This window comes from Leptodactylus fuscus, chromosome 8 (genome assembly GCF_031893055.1).
Source record: "Leptodactylus fuscus isolate aLepFus1 chromosome 8, aLepFus1.hap2, whole genome shotgun sequence".
Classification (NCBI taxonomy): Eukaryota; Metazoa; Chordata; class Amphibia; order Anura; family Leptodactylidae; genus Leptodactylus; species Leptodactylus fuscus.
This window is the reverse complement of record NC_134272.1, coordinates 16,704,678-16,726,492: the sequence shown is the minus strand read 5'-3', so window position 1 is coordinate 16,726,492 and position 21,815 is coordinate 16,704,678. Positions and strand designations below refer to the sequence as shown.

The 21,815-nt window shown below is 42.4% G+C and overlaps 1 protein-coding gene across 1 annotated transcript in view; it reads right to left on the bottom strand.

Annotated features, from left to right (window-relative positions):
- SEPTIN12 (septin 12) overlaps nt 1-21,815 on the bottom strand; it is a 69,374-nt gene that overhangs the window by 26,581 nt on the left and 20,978 nt on the right. The window contains exon 2 of the mRNA XM_075285399.1: nt 6,945-8,564. Coding sequence (XP_075141500.1) covers nt 6,945-8,564 — 1,620 coding nt within the window. The remainder of the gene's footprint in view (nt 1-6,944; nt 8,565-21,815) is intronic.

The following is a 21,815-nucleotide window of genomic DNA, read 5'->3' as shown; positions in this document are numbered from 1 at the left end:
CAAGAGATGGATTTGCCCTTTAAGTACTTGACTGTATGAACCTGTGAGTCTTATGGTGGAGGTATCACGAGTTTTATTGTGGGGATATCACTAGTCTTATGGTGAGGGTATCAGAATTGTTATAGTGGGGGTATAAGAAGTGTTATGGTGGGGGTATCACTAGTCTTTAGGTGGGGGGTATCACTGGTCTTATGGTGGAGATATCACTAGTCTTATAGTGATGGTGTGGGGGCTATAACTGGTGTAGTGTAGAAGGATTGTATTCTAGGATGACAGGATAATAAGGGGTTCTGGCCCAGCCACTCATTTCCACCTATTTCAGATATTTCTGTCCCCCTCCATCTTCTCCATATCATCTCCCATTAATCAGCTCATCCTCCACATATTGTTACTGGTCTGTACTGGTGTATACTGGTCTACAGCATGCTCGGCTTCAGGGGTCATTTACAGAGGTTTATAGGGTATATCTAACCTCATCAGTTGTGTATCTAATCTGTGACACTGTCTGCTGAGCTGTATCTAATCCTATAATGTGTGATACTGTCTGTGGAGCACTGTATCTAATCCTATCTTGTGTGATACTGTCATCTGAGCCGCTGTATCTAAAACTAGCATGTGATAATGTCTGCTGAGCTGTATCTAAGTCTATCATAGTGTGATACTGTCTGCTGACGTAATGTATATAATCCTATCATGTGTGATACTGTCTGCTGAGCCACTGAATCTAATATACTATCTGCTGAGCTGTGTATCTAATCCTACCATGTATAATACTGTCTTCTGAGCTGTGTATCTAATCCTACCATGTATAATACTGTCTTCTTAGCTGTGTATCTAATCCTACCATGTATAATACTGTCTTCTGAGCTGTGTATCTAATCCTACCATGAGTAATACCGCCTGCTGGTTTTGCAGGGATTTGGCATCTTCATTGGAGAAGGGTTAACTGATCTGCGGGAGAGGATGTTCCATTCTGCACATGGGGGGGGGGGGGGTTCAGCGTCTGATGTCATTGGAGCATTCCACTTAATGCCTCTCATCTGATTCCTGATAGGTCCCTCACCGAGTTCCAGATGTTTTTCGGCAGCCCCTGACTCACACACTTGGCCCTTATCCCAAAAGCAGTTAAATAAGTAACTGGTTTACCCCTCCAGGCTTCTCCTAATCCCAGATAGAGTCCATGGAGTCCACACAAGTGGTCGGTGATGGGATCTGCATCCAGATTATGTCACTTTAACAGACTGAAGTCTCCTTCTAGTGAAGGGTTATGGGGCGCAGTTCCCATTTCTGTCACTAGGCGGCAGTGTTCTCTCAGGATTAGGCTTTATTGAGGACACGAGGGGTGTCATGGACTGTGAATTTACGCTCACTATAGGGATCTGGATACACTTGACTGTTTTATAATCCAGAATACTATATGATGGGTTCATTAAGGGGTTAATAATCCTTCAACAAAACTTCTAGATGTTACATTTTGTTACAGAGTCTAGATGTTACAATTTTGGAAGAACAATCCAATATTTGAGGCCTGGGGGTAGTCTCAGCTCTGGGGTCTGTCATATATATATATATATATATATATATATATATATATATATATATATATATACATAGGACTACTACTCTCATCATTTTTGGCTTCCACACAACTCTGACCTGGAAAGACTCTTCTAATCTTCGGTGTCTGCCCTTATTTCTCACCACTTGTACCATTCATTGTAAGTGAATTGGTCTTCAGCCTCACCTTGCTCACACAGCTGCACTTTGTTACAATGTATCTGTGCAGTTAGCACCACTGATACATTGTAACGCTACATTTGGTCTGTCTGCTCCAGTGAATTACCGGGGCACCGCAGCAGCCTGGAGGGACATTTTAATCGACTATTGATTGAGAATTGTACATTTTATATGATATTCTCCGCTCTGACCTCGTCCATAACTTCGATCGTTCCCACGGGTCAGCTGACTTCCGTTTGGCGGGTGACGCAGCCTCGATGACAGCTCCGGGTGGATCTCGCCTTGCTATCTGCAGTTTATAGATTTTGTGTCAGTCATTAAGGGTTAATCATTCTGTAGGATTCCCCAGTCTGGGTGTGAGCGCTGACTCCAGACTTCCTAGAGTGCAGCCTTTGTATCAGGACAGGGGGGGTAACTGGGGCATCTCACCTACCTCTAGGGGTAATTGGCTCCTTAGAGCGGATGTGAGGGCGCTAAGTGACAAATAAAGCTGCAGGATTTGTTTGTAAGCCCTGTATAATATCACTTTACACTAGGCCGGTGAATGATGGGAGTGTTTACCTACAGGCGGAGGGATGATGGGTGTGCAAATACTGAGCAAGACACAGGCAACCCTGAGAAGAGACACCCTCACAGACGGAAAAAACACAGACAGGGACATGAGGGTATTTACGGGACCTGGTGATGTTTAGCTTAGAGCTTAGATACATGCAGATATATGTACATGTATCTAAGCCTTTCATGTGCGATACAGTATTCTGAGTTAGTGCATCTAAACATATTAGAGCAGATATTGTAAGACTGGCGTATTGTATGCCAGTCTTAATAAAGGCCCTGACAGGTGCAGGACATGGTCGCTGTATGAAGGGGTTCTAGGGAACTGGCATGAGTTATAATAAATTTATGAGGCTGAGGTGCCTCTGCGGTGGCCCACCCTGCTCCACCTATGTTCACATAATGTGGTGAGCGACATGCAAAAGGGGGGTTGCGGTAAACGTTCGGCCTGGGGCTAAATGTGCGCCACAATATCATCTCTCTATGCCAGAAACTGGTGTAGAGGAATTGATGAATTCCACCACTGTATCTAAGCCATCAGGGGTAATACTGTCTGCAGAACCTCTGTATCTAAGCGTGCTAGGTGTGATACTGTCTGCTGAGCTGTGTATCTAATCCTAATATGTATGGCTTCTGTCTGCTGAGCCACTGTATGGAATCTCAGCAGGTGTGATACTACATAGTAGCTGTATCTAAGCCTATCATGTGTGATACTGTCCTATATCAGTTCCCCAGTCCATTCACATTCCCCTGCTGTAGTGATATACTCCAGGTAGCCGCTGCCCAGTGTATAATTCCACCTAAGACGACCATATTATTCTATGAAATACCGTTCTGCCATGTCAGTGTAAATCTTCCTCCTATACAGACATGACATGACGGATGGCGGTGGAAGCTTCCGCCATGATTTCTGCAGCCAGTTGTTGACGTCCATATGAACATCAATCTCAGTAAATCACATAATAATATCTCCCATCATGCACTGCACTTGTTATATGGCCATCTTTGTTTTTAATCTTGGGATCATCCCACAGTGAGCAGACGGCGTGCTTCCCATATGTAACATTCCTACAGGAGGCCGCTCGTGCCCCACTGTGCACTGCTTCCCTATTGTGTAACCATATCACTAAGCACCCGTCTTTCGCCACTTGACGTGATTGGCCGTCACTCTCACCGTTCCTCCAAGTCGTGCGCCCTCTCCATTTCCTATGGCTGTCTCTCATCTGTCTGACCTGCATGTATCGCTGTCATCCCACAAATGGTCTCCTATCCCCTGGGGTGTGTGGCTTACTGCTCATGGCGGCTGTCAACTTAGACTTCTAGGTATTCACAAATTAACAAGTCACTCACTGACAGTATTCTGTCACTGAGCCCCACAAAGGAAAATGGATGGACATGCAAAGTGCCTGGAATCCAGCCCGCCATCACCCTCCATACTATAATCGTGGAGCCTGCACCTGTTCCTACATGTATGGCTGGAAATACCTAGAGGTGCCAGGCCACATTCTTCAAAGACATTGTACAAGGAGCAGACTGAAGCCTGACAGGGGAAGAAGCGGACACTGGGACTGTGCAGGGGATTGAGGTGGACACCAAAGATCCACAAATAGAATTTGAAAATTGCAGCATTATATGTACAAGAATATAACTACTATAATACTGCCCCCTATGTACAAGAATATAACTACTATAATACTGCCCCCTATGTAGAAGAATATAACTACTATAATACTACTCCTATGTACAAGAATATAACTACTATAATACTGCCCCCTATGTACAAGAATATAACTATTATAATACTGCTCCTATGTACAAGTATATAACTACTATAATACTGCCCCCTATGTACAATAATATAACTACTATAATACTGCCTCCTATGTACAATAATATAACTACTATAATACTGCCCCCTATGTACAAGAATATAACTACTATAATACTGCCTCTATGTACAAGAATATAACTACTATAATACTGCTCCTATGTACAAGAATATAACTACTATAATACTGCTCCTATGTACAAGAATATAACTACTATAATACTGCTCCTATGTACAAGAATATAACTACTATAATACTACCTCCTATGTACAAGAATATAACTACTATAATACTGTTCCTATGTACAAGAATATAACTACTATAATACTGCTCCTATATACAAGAATATAACTACTATAATACTACTCCTATGTACAAGAATATAACTACTATAATACTACTCCTATATACAAGAATATAACTACTATAATACTGCTCCTATGTACAAGAATATAACTACTATAATACTGCTCCTATATACAAGAATATAACTACTATAATACTACTATGTACAAGAATATAACTACTATAATACTGCTCCTATGTACAAGAATATAACTACTATAATACTACCTCCTATATACAATATAACTACTATAATACTACTCCTATATACAAGAATATAACTACTATAATACTACTCCTATATACAAGAATATAACTACTATAATACTACTCCTATGTACAAGAATATAACTACTATAATACTACTCCTATGTACAAGAATATAACTACTATAATACTGCTCCTATGTACAAGAATATAACTACTATAATACTGCTCCTATATACAAGAATATAACTACTATAATACTACTCCTATGTACAAGAATATAACTACTATAATACTGCTCCTATATACAAGAATATAACTACTATAATACTACTCCTATGTACAAGAATATAACTACTATAATACTACTCCTATATACAAGAATATAACTACTATAATACTGCTCCTATGTACAAGAATATAACTACTATAATACTGCTCCTATATACAAGAATATAACTACTATAATACTGCTCCTATGTACAAGAATATAACTACTATAATACTGCTCCTATATACAAGAATATAACTACTATAATACTACTCCTATGTACAAGAATATAACTACTATAATACTACTCCTATATACAAGAATATAACTACTATAATACTGCTCCTATGTACAAGAATATAACTACTATAATACTACCTATACCCTCCCCCTTTCCCGCTCCCTCTCTATGTGTTGTTCACCTTTAACCTATTAATTGTTATAATCGATTGATATTATTTATTCTGGAGACAGGAGCCGGAATGACTGGAATGAAGGGGTCAGGGGTGACGTTTGGAAATGGCTTAATTTTTCCAGTGTGCAGTAGGTGTTTTCCCAGGATGCTTTGTGCTGCGGCAGGGACAATACCTGGGTGCTGTAATTGTGTGACATACAATAAGTGGCGGTTGTTTGTACAGCTGCACCGGGTGTTGAGGAGTTTTATAAATAAACTCGCAGCTAAATCCCCTGTAATAATAAACAGTGTATTAGGGCCGATGCACTTTCACTGATGCATTGGGGCGTCACCAATACACCATCATAGTATAATCACTGGAGATGGAGGGGAATCTTCCACGTGAGATTGGTTCATGTGGCCTTGAAAACTAGAAAGGGGCATCTGGTCCAGGAGGATAGGGCTTATACTGTACGGAAATCAGAAGTTAGAAAAATGTGGCCAAAGTCCTTCCACTTTATGTTGTGGGGTGAGTGAATGAGTGGTTTTAACAATACTGTAAGGTCCTATGCAGGGGACCATCTAGATGGTTTGGATTGTCAGTGGAGATGCCTACAAGCCCATCCCACCCATCCCATCACTAACACAACTACAATGATGACTAATGGATGTTCTGTCAACTGGTTCAGTAGATTTTGGTGCCCAGTTATTCAAAGGAAATATCACTAATCCCAGCCCTTAGTGTTGAAGGCCCTCTCCCATATACCTCCTGTTTGGTATATTCAGATATCATAGGTCCTAAGGTCTTGTGGGTCAACCTCGTGGAGATCCTCCAGGAGGCAATATTTTGGTCACCTTCATACCAGGACCTTGATGTCCTCAGTCCTGTCTATTTCACTGCTTCTATAACATCTGTTTGTCAGGTAGGTGATATTCGGAGCATTTAGCTTCCCCCATCTTCTGCACACTCTTTCCCCTTTCCCCTTATAGGCCCAGGAGACAATCTGAAGCAAGGGATGCCGTCCTGTGCCAAGCCAGAAGAGGAGGGGGCGAGATAGATGTGCAGGAGAAATACCTCTCCCTCCCTTCACCAAAACTGGGAGAGTCGCCAGCAGTTGTTCTCAAAATAAGCAGGTCTGGACTTGCCCCCCTTCAACTCACCACAAGCCCCCCTTCCTTCTTGTCAATTTTTAAAGGAACCTTCCAAGTCCGTTTTGGAAACACTTTGGAAAAATAAGAGGGGTCACTAGAGTTTATTCCTGCAGCCAAGCTTTTTAGAGGGTACTTGGAACATGTCCGTTACCCAGCAGATACTATATTGTCCCCGGAGTCAACGTTCATTGGTCGGTTAGTCATAATCAGAGGTGTTGATGGGCGATGAGGTCACCTCGGAGGACCGTGACTCACTTCTGTAATTATTTTCTGATTTACAGTGAAAAATCATGCTGCGTGTTATACAATACAAGTGCCAGATAGCCTGTATACATCTCTACATCTCCACATGACATAATTTTCCTTTCATAGAGAAAGGAGATGAAGTAAGAGATTGGAGACCTCAAGACCATCTTGAGCACCACCATTGATCTACTATACTGAAGTTTCTTACCTTCTACTATGGAATCTGTGATCTTTAATTTTTCTTCCATGGCGTTCCTCAGAACATCTTCTTCTTTATAGGACACCACCATGGGGACCTCTGGTGGTAACTTACTCTTGGGTTCACTGTGAAGACAATGGTTAATCTGGGGAGATCCAATCCTGGATTCTTCTGAGAGCCTCTGGTTTTGCAGGCCATCATGTACATAGGACATTGAGGGCACATGTCCATTTCCTTGTATTCTATTCGAGAAGGATGACTTTTCATGGGCTGACGTTTCTTGTACATTCTTTATGAGATCAGCTACACGACCTGCTGACTTTTCAATGACCATGTCCTCTCGAACACACTGACCTTGTACAATATCGTTATCAGCTTTGTTAAAGGAGTTGGCCCTCTGCATCATAGATCTTAGCCTGTCAGTTGATGAATTTACCTCTGAAGGCTTCACAGTATTGACACGGTTTGACTCTCCACCAAATTCATGTTGGGGCGCTTGCATCAAAATTCCTGAAGTTGGTGGTACTTGGTTGACTTGGTTGGTGAAACTACTGGCAATTGGTGTCCTACCACTTGGTATAACTTGAGATTCACTCTTGAAGGCCACTTCGGACTTTTCCTTGGGAGGATTAGAAGATACACCAGTTGTGGAGTGAAGGTTGACCCTTAGCTGTGTCCGTGGTAATGGTCTGTTAAGATGTTCTGAAGCAGTACCATTTGATCTTCCTATAGAGCTCTGCAACCCTGGGAACTTCTGAAGAGTGGCTGGTTGGACAGGTCCAAATATTGGAGGAGGAGAAGGTGAGGAGGTCAAGTTGCAGTTGAGAGGTGTACATTCGGTAGGTGGTGATGAAGATGAGGAAGAGGAAAATGAAGGCTCACGACTGATTGATGCGGCATTCCTAGACGTAGGACGTTTATAGTCTGGTGATGGTGAACTCCATCCCTCTGATGGTGGATATCCAGCATCTGGAGAAGGAACCAGGTCAGGAATGGGGTCTTCAGCAATATGAAGATCTAGAGATGGTAAAGAGCCATGATTCTTGGAAACCACTGGAACCAAACGAACTCCTGGACGCTCAATCTCAGAATGAAACATGTTCCCATGTGAGGAGAATTTTTTCAGGACTGGACTGGTTACATTTGTGATTGTGATACCAGAGCCATGTTGACCCACTGATGTCTGTGTAGGACGGAGTGACTGGAATGGTTTAGCTGGAAGTGGACATTCTAGGCTGGAGGTGGAACTGTGAAGACTCTCACTGTCACTGCCTTGTCCAGAAGAAGAAAAACCACTAGGATGGAGACGTGTTTGGAAAGAAGAAACTCGGGTGAGACCTTGTCCTGCCGTCCCATTCGCTTTAGCCATTTGCATGGTCCCACGGTTAAAAGACAAGCTGCTGGTGATCCTGGATTTGAGAACAGGACTCTGGGATGGACTACAGCTGGAACTGATACGGATCCGGGACTGGTAGAGAGGCTGGTGGGATCCTGTAGATATCTGGCCGTCCCCATTGCTTGTTCTCGGCACAGAAGGTTGATTTGGACTGAAAGGAGATGCAAGCGGTGAAGTTGTGGAAAACACAGGGGTGTCATCAATGTCCTCCATGTCAAACGATCTTTTCAAAGCTGTGGAGACAATAGAAGAGTGGTGAAGTCTCATACAAATAATAAGGTGGACGATGTCTCGATAATCATAAGAAAGGAACTTTCCACTAATAAATAGGACAGAAGTAACTTTTTAGTTCATCACTCAACGTGTTTGATTGACCTTGTGCTACATCAGGTCTTATACATTCAGAGCTTCATTCATAATTCTGCTGGTATCTTCTACTTTTTTGGGTGTAGACCATCACATTTCAGACATGTAAATAAAAGTGGATGGAAACTTAACAAACTTTCTAGGTTGATTTCGGATGATCCAATCCCAAATACAAGTTTGACTTATCTAGACCATCATAGCCATGGTCATCATCTAATTTCTTTGCTGGTTGACTAGGCATTTAACATCTAAGTATCGTCACTCTAGTGTCCACCACATGGACCACAGTATCCTTTGAGGTTTCCAGATAAAAATAGGCTTAAAGTTTAAGGACCCTCTCCTGGATTCTTGTTCCCATCCTGCTTCTAAGATAATGGACTTTCATAGCCATGACCTTATTTGCACCCCACTGATTAAGTCGTAGAAGCTTCCACACAGTGTAGACATGAACACCATCATAGACAACATCCTTGACACCTACAAGATTTATTATCCTCAGACAGACAAACTTAAGAACAAAACTGCAATTATCAAGACAGGAAAAGGAGCGATTCTACTTGAGGAACATCAGGCTCCATGTGGGCCATACCAAGTCACTCCATATAAGGTGTTATCATAAAGGGGAACGGCAGCCAAAAACCTGACTTAATAACATTGTAACTCTGAACTTCCAGAAAACCCACAATATCCTTTATCCATTAAAGGTAGGAACAATGGGGGTCTGTGCTGGAGGAATGTAGGAGCCGCTGCACAGCTGTACTGCACATATGTCTGTCAGCTCTCCCGTTACTGCCCCCTTTATAGAGATGTGGTGTCTTTTGTATAAACAGATCTCAGACCCCAGAGCCCCCCCCGGGGACAAGCTGGGTTATATTGGGGCTTGTAAAGCATCGAGTGTTGAGATTGGGGGAGTAAGAAGGGCAGTTTACATAAATAGATATCAAACGGATAAATGGATATATGAATACATAAATATAACATAGATAGATAGATAGATAGATAGATAGATAGATAGATAGATAGGAGATAGATAGATAGATAGATAGATAGATAGATAAATAGATAGATAGATAGAAAATAGATAGATAGGAGATAGATAGATAGATAGATAGATAGATAGATAGATAGATAGATAGAAAATAGATAGATAGGAGATAGATAGATAGATAGATAGATAGATAGATAGATAGATAGAAAATAGATAGATAGGAGATAGATAGATAGATAGATAGATAGATAGATAGATAGGAGATAGATAGATAGATAGATAGATAGATAGATAGATAGATAGGAGATAGATAGATAGATAGATAGATAGATAGATAGGAGATGATAGATAGATAGATAGATAGATAGATAGATAGATAAATAGATAGATAGATAGAAAATAGATAGATAGGAGATAGATAGATAGATAGATAGATAGATAGATAGATAGATAGATAGAAAATAGATAGATAGGAGATAGATAGATAGATAGATAGATAGATAGATAGAAAATAGATAGATAGGAGATAGATAGATAGATAGATAGATAGGAGATAGATAGATAGATAGATAGATAGATAGATAGATAGATAGATAGATAGGAGATAGATAGATAGATAGATAGATAGATAGAAAATAGATAGATAGGAGATAGATAGATAGATAGATAGAAAATAGATAGATAGATAGATAGATAGATAGATAGATAGATAGATAGGAGATAGATAGATAGATAGATAGATAGGAGATAGATAGATAGATAGATAGATAGATAGATAGATAGATAGAAAATAGATAGATAGATAGATAGATAGATAGATAGATAGAAAATAGATAGATAGATAGATAGATAGAAAATAGATAGATAGGAGATAGATAGATAGATAGATAGATAGATAGATAGATAGATAGGAGATAGATAGGAGATAGATAGATAGATAGATAGATAGATAGATAGATAGATAGATAGAAAATAGATAGATAGGAGATAGATAGATAGATAGATAGATAGATAGATAGATAGGAGATAGATAGATAGATAGATAGATAGATAGATAGATAGATAGATGATAGATAGATAGGAGATAGATAGATAGATAAATAGATAGATAGATAGATAGATAGATAGATAGGAGATAGATAGATAGATAGATAGAATAGATAGACAGAAAGTGAAGTCACTTATAAGTCTTATAGTTCTCACAGCTGAGGATTTGTTACAGTTACATCTGATGATTATGGAGCAGACGATGTATCTTTGGGAATCTTTGCAGCAGGCGGGGGAGGTGGATTGATTGTCAGCTGATAGTGTTCCCAGTATTATGATAGATTTGTGGAGGTGACAGTGGTTCTCCCTCCCTGTAGGTCACGACTCGGTGAAGAAATATGTAAATATCTGATGAGATGACATGGATTTCACTAAGCACCGCCACCCCCCAGGCGGCCGGAGATGATGGAGGAGTTCATGTGCATACACGCAAGTGGGGCCCCAGAACCTCCACTGCACTGATGGAGTATATATATATATCCGTGTCTATTGGATGTATGCCCAGTCGTCAACCCTAGTAGAAGAGCCTGGATTAATGCACTGCTTCTGCACCAGGTCTTGTGTCACTTTAATCCTCTGTGCTGCAATTTTGTCTATGTAACACTAATCTGCGATCTCACACTTACTACCATTCCTCGTTAATGATACTGTCCTTACATACTCTGTGCTGCTGGGGCTCCTTATTTAACTCCATTACCTCCTAACATTATATCACTGCTTGTATCACACACACCCCTTTCCTTACTGCCCATCACAAGATCATCTGCTCTCCTTAAATAATCTGCACTGCTGTTATTGTGACCACCATTGTAATGTACTAGGCAACCTGAACTTACAAGACGCATGGAATACACTGAGAAGATGCTGCTGAGATAACTGAGGAATCCACGACCATATCTGATATATGCAAACATTTCCTTACACCTTGGACTAAAACTTGAGGAGCTGTTGCATTGAAGTCTATGGAAAGAATTGCTGTGGTGAAAAGTGGTACTGCAAGCAAGAAAAAAAATCAGGCCATGGAAGAACTTCAAAAACTACAGAGGTAAGTGCTCAGCTTACTTGTAGATCAGTACCCTGACAGCAAAGTGTCACAATACCAATATACCCTATTGCCATTATCAATGCCCTTAAAGGGAGTGTGTCACCATACCTCAGAATATCACCAAAGCCCTGCACATAGATAGGTTAGGTTTACCCCTTGTGAATCTATGCCACCGTTGCCGAGATATCGCTGTTTTTGTCAATATAAAATTGGACTCTTGGAGCACCAAGGAGGCCGCCATTACTCCAAGGAGCTTATTTACATATTAACAAAAATGGTGATATCTGCGCAATGGAAGCAGCGATTCACAAGGGGAAAACATTTTGTGATTCGTGTGACCCTAACCTTTCTACCTGCGGGCTGGGGTGACATACTGGGGTCTGGTGACAACTCCCTTTAAGTATTAGCTGGTACATGTAAAGGTTAAAGGAGATCTCTCGAGCCCTAGATGGTAGAAGAAAATAAACCTCAGAGACTTCACTTCCCTTCAGACATAAAAGAAAAAAAAACACAAGAGGAACTAAACAATTATAACAATTGTGCCCAAAAATGTCTACCCTGGGGGCCCTGAGACATATGGCTGCCAGGTCCCACCACCGCCATATTCATTCCACCATGCTCGGGTTTGAACAGGAGGAACGTGAGGTGTAATTAACCCCTTCATTTCTCAATTAAAAAATTATAAAAACATCAACATACCACCCCCTACCCCCACTCCCGCTGTACCGACTACATGGTATAGCATCTTTAGAAACCAATGATATTGTCATTTGTTACAGATCTGGATCAAATTGTGGACCAAACGGGATTATTTTTGGGTCTTAATAATATTGGTATTGCAAGGTGGCCAGGTCCCACCAACCCCGTATCCCTATAGGGGAATTAACCCCTTCATTTATCAATAAGAAAAAAAACATCATCTATATACCGCATTCCACTATAGCAGACAAGTTTTGGGTCTCACTAATATTTGTATTATACATTTTTGGGCTGTCGATTTGGGCTGTGTGGTTTATACGTCTCGCTAGTACTTTTCCTGAGGTTACCCGTGGTGGTCTAAATTTTACATTACAACATAATAAGTTCCCCATGAACCGGACCTTAAGGCCTATTGCGGTGGCTGTCTACTCCATGATTGTGGTCTGTAAAGAAGATGGCCTATTTGGGCTTAAAGGGAGTATTTCAACAGACCCCATCATATCACCCGCACCATGCAGATGGATAGGTTAGGGTCACCTACATCAGACGCTCTTTTCCCCTTGTGAATCGCTGCCTCCATGGCCGAGATATTGCTGTTTTTGTTAACATGCAAATGAGCTTCGGAGTAATGGCGGCCTCCTCGTTGCGCCAAGAGCTCAATTTTATAGAATGGAGTCAGCGATTCACAAGGGGAAAACATTGTCTGATTCAGGTGACCCTAAACTGTCTATCCATAGGGCTGGGGTGATATGTTGGGGTTTGTGGTCAGACTCCTTTTAAGCCATACATGGCCCCAGGAGACGGGACATATGGCCCTCTCCCCATCCACCATGGTTAATGATACAACAAAGCGGAGCAGACGTCCCGGGATGACCCTTTTAGCCCCACTTAGGTCTTGTGAAGGGGGGAAGTGAATTAAGGCCGAGTCTGCCGCCGTCTGTACAGGATCACTTTCTAGCAGCGCACACTCAAGGAGAATCTCCAGAGCTGACATCCAACTGATCCTCAACTTCCTGAAAGAAGACAGTGGACGGTGGAGTCTCCAGACTAGACCTCCTGTCAGAGGGGCGCCATGCTTTACATTACTCCCAGCAGGAGGGGATGATGGGTGATAATCCCTTATCGTCTGTCCACATCCATTTCCTATCCATTTTTAATAACAGGAAGTAGAACTGCGGGAATTTGGAAACAAGGAAGATAACCAACGTTCTTTGGTACGATGATGAACTTGTAGGAGAGAACTGATAGGAAACATCAGACAGATGGAAAATAGACGCAATTCACATCTGATGGATGTACGGTCATAATCCAATGGTAAACAACGTGACATAGAAGACCCCCGAATAGCCTTGGTCCTCAGCTAATCTCTATTATATTCTATAGGACGATGTTACCAGACTCAAAGTATACTCACATGTGAAGAGAATTCTAGAGCTACAGTGTAGACTGACACATAAACAGAGCACAGGTTTGTGATAAACATTAACATCCTGTCACTTTGTGTCCTTGGTTATCCATATAGGGTGTTAGAGAAGTATCGCTTTCCCAGGGCCACATCAAAGGACCCTGTGTCTGAGTCACATGACGTAGTAATGATGATGAAGATAAGCAGCGCAGGATCCGTCTGATGTCGTGTGCCGGCGATAAGATTTATCATTACATAGTAAGACAAGCAGACATTACATTCCCACAGCCCTATACGTCAGAACTGTATCCAAAGTGACATCTGGTGCTCAGAACTGTATCATACAAGAGTAGCTTAGATACACAGCTCAGCAAGCGCTATCACATGGGAAAGGTTTAGATACCCCATTTCGCAACCCAGGAACTCACATGTCGACTTAGACTTGGTTCACATCTGCATCAGAGTCTCTGCAACAGATTCTGCTGAAAAAATCCTGCACAGCGGTAACCCAGCGGACCGCATTATAGTCTATGGGGTCCATGGATGTCCACAGGTAACCGCCATTACCCCCCCCCCTCCCCCTCAGCAGACCCAAACAACAGAGAGCCTGGGGCAAGTGTGCCTTATATGTATATCTCAGCAGACAATATCACATAGAAAAGATTAGATACACAACTTAGCAGGCCTTGGCACACATGAGGGGTTAGATATACAGGCTGAGCAGAAGGTGTCATACATGGCCGGCTTAGATACAGCAGACAGTATCCAACACGACAGCATTAGATACAGAGTGAAATGGTATCATACATGATAGAGCGTGGCTATACAGACTCAGCAGATATGGTATCACACATGATAGGTTTACATAAGATGCCAATATTATAGGTAAGTGGGGCCCCTGTCACAGATTTTGCATTGGGCTGAGGTTATGCAGCTTAGATACCTGGCAGTCCGGTGTGGTCGCCCTGGGCTGTTATCTGAGCCGGCCTGTATCTATAGTGTGCTGTGATGTTTGGGATGATGGGGATAACAGGCGGCTGGGTGTTTTCTGTCCATTTGCTGCTGTGACCTCATCTTCCTCTCCTCACCACCATCTGTTCCCTGATCTTATCAGGATGTTTCTCAGAAGGGGACAATTTCCCAGCTAATTGTTTACATGGAAGTGTTACCCCCTGAGTATTACCCCCTGAGAGGAGGACAAACATGGTCACAAGGCATCAGAGGAGCCGTGGGAGGCTCATGGGAACACTTAGAGGGGACTTGTCACGCGTGACGTCAGGCCTTCCTCCATACGTGGTGGTCCGCCGCTATCTGATGGTAATAGGAAACATCTCCGAATGTCACATAGTTAATATAGTGGACAGAAACTCCCCCTGAGGTTTTCCAGGCCTATGGTATTAAAGGGAATGTGTCACCAATATTTGTAATTATTTATTAATCCCAGATCATGAGTTTTTTATTCTATTTTCTGTCCTTGATCATGGGGGCGGCCATCTTGCCTGAGCTTCTCCTCTGTTCTGTTAACAGCATTTAGCAATCTGCTTTACAGCACGGTCATGGCCATAGGCAGCAATAGTCTGAAGCTGACTCATTGAAGTCTGTGGGAAAGTTATCTAGACATGCTCTCTGCAGGGAGTGGGAGGAGCTAAGATATGACATCATCTGTTGTAATGATGTCATGATGGATCAGTGGTGTTATCTATAGAGGTGTTATCTTCTTTTGTAATCCGGCCAGTGACATAAATGAGGTGTAAATTGGCAAGTGTCAGTCTATTATTAGCCTTAGCAGCCAAACTGCAAGATTAGCAGCATGGGGGCTGAATTACAATACCAGACACAGCCACTATACAATGTCAATGTCAATATCAAAGTACCAGACAAGCACAAGCCCTATAGATGTGTATGACAGCATTCAGTCTGCCTGCGGCCACCACTAGGGGGAACTCAGGAGCTCATCGTATACTGTGTTATTAACAGTTATCTCCCTCTAGTGGTAGCTTCGGGCAGACAGAATGATATCAGCTAAATGCTGGGGGTCCTGGTAGAGAACCCCTTTATTTTATTTTTTTACATCTTTAGACGTGCAGTCAGTAGCCATCACAATGCATAGATAATCTGGGGGCAGGATCTCAGTTTTTGGCAGACATTTAATGCGTCGATGATTCCAGGGCACGGCGACTTTGTATAACAAGACAATGGAGCAAGTAATCTTGTCTGTGTGTGACATCTGGAAGGGGTTAGCAGTGGGGCGTGGATGGAGGTGGCCGGAGGGGGGGGGGGGGGGGGTTGACCAATTAGCAGGTTATTGTCTAATATAATTTAGCTATGGCTGCAGAATCTTCTAGAAAGAGGCAGCAACAACCAGGCGAGGAGATACCGCGGTCTTATCCATCTTCGGTATCCAGGTATATAAATTATCATACACCTCTGGTCAAGCTGGGTCATAGCAGTCCATTATACAAGCAGCAGTCTGTGCTTCAGAGCTGCTCTTCCTATAGGAAGATACAACCACTGTCAGCCATTTGGGAGACTATAGAACTGTCTTCTGTCAGCCACTCACCCGCAAATGTGCACACCTGAACCCAGGGAATATAATCTGCAGTAATAGACAGTAGAAGGTGACTAGGGGCACTTACCTACTGCCAGGGGCAGTGTTACCCACCATGCAATAATGCATGAGGCCCCAAGATCAGGATGGCCCCCCAATTACCGATATGAATTAATACTTACCTCTCCCGGCTCCTCCATTTCAGCCCATTGTGCTCCCACACATAACGTCAGCATCTGGGCATAACAGGCAGCAACTACTGAGGCCACTCCATGATGGCAGTGCCAAGGCCTTACAGCTGATTTGAGTGTGGGGACCAATGAGGGGGCATTATACTATGTATGGGGCTATAAGGGGACATTATACTATGTATGGGACACTAACAGGGCATTATACTGTGCATAGATTCAATAGGGGCAGTATACTGTCACTTATGGGGCATTATACTGTGTATGAGAGCACTAAGGGGGCACTATTAGGGGGGCCCCAGAAATGCCAAATCCACTCCTGCCTACTGTGCCTGTGTGTAGCTGTACATGTTACACATATGACATGTCCTGCCCTGACATATACCCAGACACGTTAGCCACCCTCCTGTATGTTACCCCCATGATGATAAGCGACCCTTCTTTTTATCCCCTCTCCCCTCCTATATTGCGGTTTTACTGCCCACATAGACTCCGGCCATAGAACGCCTATAATTCTATAAATATAGGTAATGAGATCTGGATTTCCCTCCATTATTTATCGCTCCCACCTGCGGTTTCTGCCACATTTTCCTCGCATCTAAAAATAAGACTTTTATTATTCATCATATAAACAGTTCTTAATATACGGAGCATTAACCAGTCCTGGGCTTCAGAGCATATCTGCACGGCCCGAAATATCCCCGCCGGAGGCTCAGCGGTGTGAGGACACGAACCGAATATAGACGGAGACTTCTGCATTCGCGGACCAAGACTGAACGGTCAAGGGGGACGTTAAAGGGGGACGTTAAAATTTTTCTGCAAGAACTACAAAAATATTTGCACAAAATATGCGCCAAATATGGCAGGGTGAGATTTACTTGCCAGCTGTTTAGGGACTACCCCGTCATGACCTGAGTACGCTCGGGATGTACCGCCTAACATTACACCGCATCTGATTTTGGCAAACAAGTCTGCCATATGGCATCACAAACTAACGTTTGCGGTATTTACATGGATGGCTTAGGTCAAAACGACCAGCAAAGATCCTATATATATATATATATATATATATATATATATATATATATATATATATATATATGGCCAGCTTTAGACCGAACTGTTGAGCTGGGTAACAAGGGAGACACGGTGCGGTAGACGACATATCGTATTCCCTGGTCCACACTGCTCTTGCAATCCGATTTTTAGGTACACCCATGGAGGGGGTGGAAGGAATGATCACTCATATTGATAAATCTGGGGTCACCGGCCCAGGTCTGGGTGGCATGTGCGCGTGTTCACACAAGCCCGCTCACACCAGGTCCTTAGGAAACGAAATGATCACCTGGAATTCCTCAGAGCGGCTCCTCGGAAGGAGCGGGAGGAGGAGAGGGTCAGAGGGGATCTGACCTCGGATGAGACGAAAGGTGTGGTAAAGGTATGGCTGCGAGGAGCGGAGATGATGGGAGCAGTAGTGGCGAGTTTAGTCATTTCTTAAAGGGACAGTCCAGGTAAAGTATCATAATAATAATCATAGTAATAAATAATATAATATGGCTAAGGCCGAAACCTACTGATATTAGATACACAGCTCAGCAGACTATATCTCACAGGCTGGGCTTAGATACATGAATCTGGAGACAGTATCACACATAAGCTTAGATACAGCACACATCAGGATAAGCACACATAGACTGTATCACACATCACAGGATTAGATACACATCTAAGGTGTAGATAAAGCAATTCCGCAAACAGGAATAGGAACAGTAGATCCGCAGACTGTTCTACACACGACAGGCTTAGATACAGCGGCTCAGCAGACAGGAGCACATGTGATAGGCTTAGCAAGCACACAGAAAGTATCACTCATGATAGGATTAGTTACATTGGCCTTGCAGAGCCACTGTATCTAAGTCTGACATGTTTGGTCTGCCAACAGCATCATACCTGATTGGCTTAGATACAGCGGTTCAGCCATCAGTGTCACATATGACAGGCTTAGCTCAATCAGCTCAGTAAAGAAGAATAAGTATAGTAGCTCAGCAAACAGTACCACACATGACAGGCTTAGATACAGTCGCTCAGCAGACAGGAGCACATGTGATAGGCTTAGATACACAAATACAACAGAAATTACCACACATAACAGAATTAGATACAGCTGCTAAGTAAACAGTATCACATAATAGGTTAGATACAGAGGCTCAGCAGAGGCCACAACCCATATGCTAGGCTTAGATACAGCGGCTCATCAGACAGTACCAAACATGCCCGCTCCTCTGATCTGATCAGTCACTATCATGTAGATATAGTATGCTATATAATATGTGGCCATATAGATGGAGGGACACAACATCCGGGCAGTGATGGAGTGATTTACGAGTGATGAGGAGACGCTTATCTGTATCACAGATATTTCATTCACACATGCAATACATCCATGTTTACACGGGTTTCGGGAACATAAGACCCTTCAGCAGTTGTAGAACTACAAATCTCAGCATGCTGAACCTTAGTATGGACCACCATCGCCAAGTTCCCGGGGTGGGAAAAATATCCAAATGGCTCCTTTTTACAATAAGGACAGTGTTGGCGGAATCCAAGATGGCGACGTGTCAGTTGTCAAGTCTGATATGGACACAATATTTTTGATACCTGGCCCCCTTGGCAGGTGTTAGGACCAGATCTACAGGACTCTGACTTGACCCCCAGTCACTTCATAAATAACTTGTGGTCATCTCCGACAAGCTGGTGCAAATGAATTGGGGACGTCAGTCGTAAAGGGTAAAATGCTTGAGTTATGGCGGGTTAATAATGACTGCTCAATGCACTTAATTATAGTCCGGCACTTAGAGGTCACACATGGAGGAGGCCGCAAGACGGGAGGGGGAAGGAGACCCTGTCTAGGATACCAGAGGTAATCAGGACGCTATAAAACCTCCCTAGACACCCATAAACTCTTGTCTGTGGATGTCCGCTGACATTGTAATGACACGCTATACTGAAAGGTATATTATTGGTGACATTTCATGTCTTCGGGCCCCTGACATTTCACGGGACAACTTAATATCCTCAGGTCACGCCCATTTGACAAGGGGAACGGTAACGCCCAATTATTTATACATATTCAAGAAGAATAACAGAGGAACGTCAGCGCAGAGATGGGAGAAAAGCTGACCCCATCATTATTATTACGTTATTATCATAAACATGTCAGATGTGTCAGGTCTTCCTTCAGTACGGGATCAGATCTGAGAACAACAGTGATTTCCCAGGATGACATCATCTCGGGCAGTACTAGTCATCCGAATGTTCACAATTTTCCTATATTTAGTCTTTTGCAAGGGTTAAAGAGATTGACCATATAAATATATATCTTTTAGAGAAATCTGATTACTAGTGTCGTCTAAGATGGCGAATTTCTTGGACAGCCCCTATAGGACTATGCCCCTATGTGGCTATGAACGGGATCATTTCTCTTCGTGAATCGTCACTTGATACGGCGTGTCAGTTGTGTCAGGTCCTCTTTAACTTCGTAAATGACTAAGAAGAGGATCATTTCTGAACACTTGAGCTATTTCCCAGGCATGGATGACATATCGTCTCAGACACTAGTCATTAGATTGTTCTAAACGTTCTGCTGCTTGATTAAAGGGATTCTTCATATGCATATATCATCTTTTTAGGGAAATCTGGTACTAGTACTACCTGTGATGGGGAATGTTATGGACAGTTCCTTTAAGCTTCCAAATGGCTATGAATGGGACAATTTCTCTTCATCATTTGGTACAGCGTGTCGGTTGTCTCAGGTCAGAAATGCCTAAGAACTGGATCGTTTCTGAAAATTTCAGTCTTTTCCCTGGAGTGAATGACATCATCTTGGACATTACTAGTAATCAGATTTTTCTAAATTTTCCTGTTTTTTTGTCTTAAAGATTAAAGTGATTCTTCATATGAATATACATATGTTAGGGAAATCTGATTACTAGTATTACCTGAGATGGGGAATGTTATGGACAGTCCCTTTAAGCTTTCAAATGACTACGACTGGAACAATTTCTCATCATTGTTTGATAGAGTGTGTTGGATAACAGTATAATTTCTTAAAATGTTTGTCTTTTTCCAAGAGTGGATGACATCATCTCAGACTGCACTAGTAATCAGATTTTCTATATTCATATATGGTTTTGGTTTTTTTTTTAGAAAAATCTGATTACAAGTACTACCTGAAATGGGAAAGGTCATGGACAGGGGCATAGGTAGAAGTCATTACTGAGCTCTGGACCCTGAAGAGGCCCCAATACAGATCTTGCATTGGGGCCCAGTAGCTTCATGGTACGCCTCCGGTTATGGACAATCCCTTTAATCTCTCAAATGATTGCCAATGGGATTTCTTTCCGTCTCTAGATAGGCCTGGATGACATTTTTTCCAAATGTTAGGATATCTCATTTCAAAGGCATCTGTTTCTTAGAGGCCATTCCTATAGCAGCAAGTAGACAGTTAAAGTAGAATTACGGCTGAGGATTTCCAAAGTTCTGCATGCTCCTTGTCTATATATTGTCCATACTTGCACAGCTGTTAATCCAATCCATACCTTGAAGCGACTTCAAAAAAGAAAGGCAATGTATGCATGGCTAGGCGTCCTCATTGTATTGACACAAGGTGAAGGATCCTCTGTAGGTGAGACTTGTGTTTGGCAATTACATTGGAATAAAAAGTTTATATATGGTGGAAATGGGACATTGTCTTCCTTTGATGAGGCCATTGTGAGGGGGATAACCTGTGATAGCGGAGATGGGGTAGATTAGATAACAGAGGTTATGCACTTGAAATAAGAGTTTGAGGCTAGGAGATAAGGAGATTGAGGCACCCAACAATGTCAGTCAGCTGTTCAGCCCTGGAGAGGTACAAAGTGCCGACCATCAATCATCCAAGGAAACATTTACTGACTCTGGCCACTCTCCTAGCCTGGGCAATCTACAAGAAGCCTCTGCTCTTCTAGAAGGAGTCCAGAAATGGACGAAACTTGGATAAATGCAGCAGTAAGGCCTCATTTAAAGAGGACCTTTGGCCACCTCTACCAATTCTAACTCTTTGCACCCTTTAAGTCGCCATTCCTCCGATTCTGACACAGTTGGAATTTTTTCTCTAGTCACCACAGTTCCCAGGCAAACACTTCTGATAGCTTCAGCAT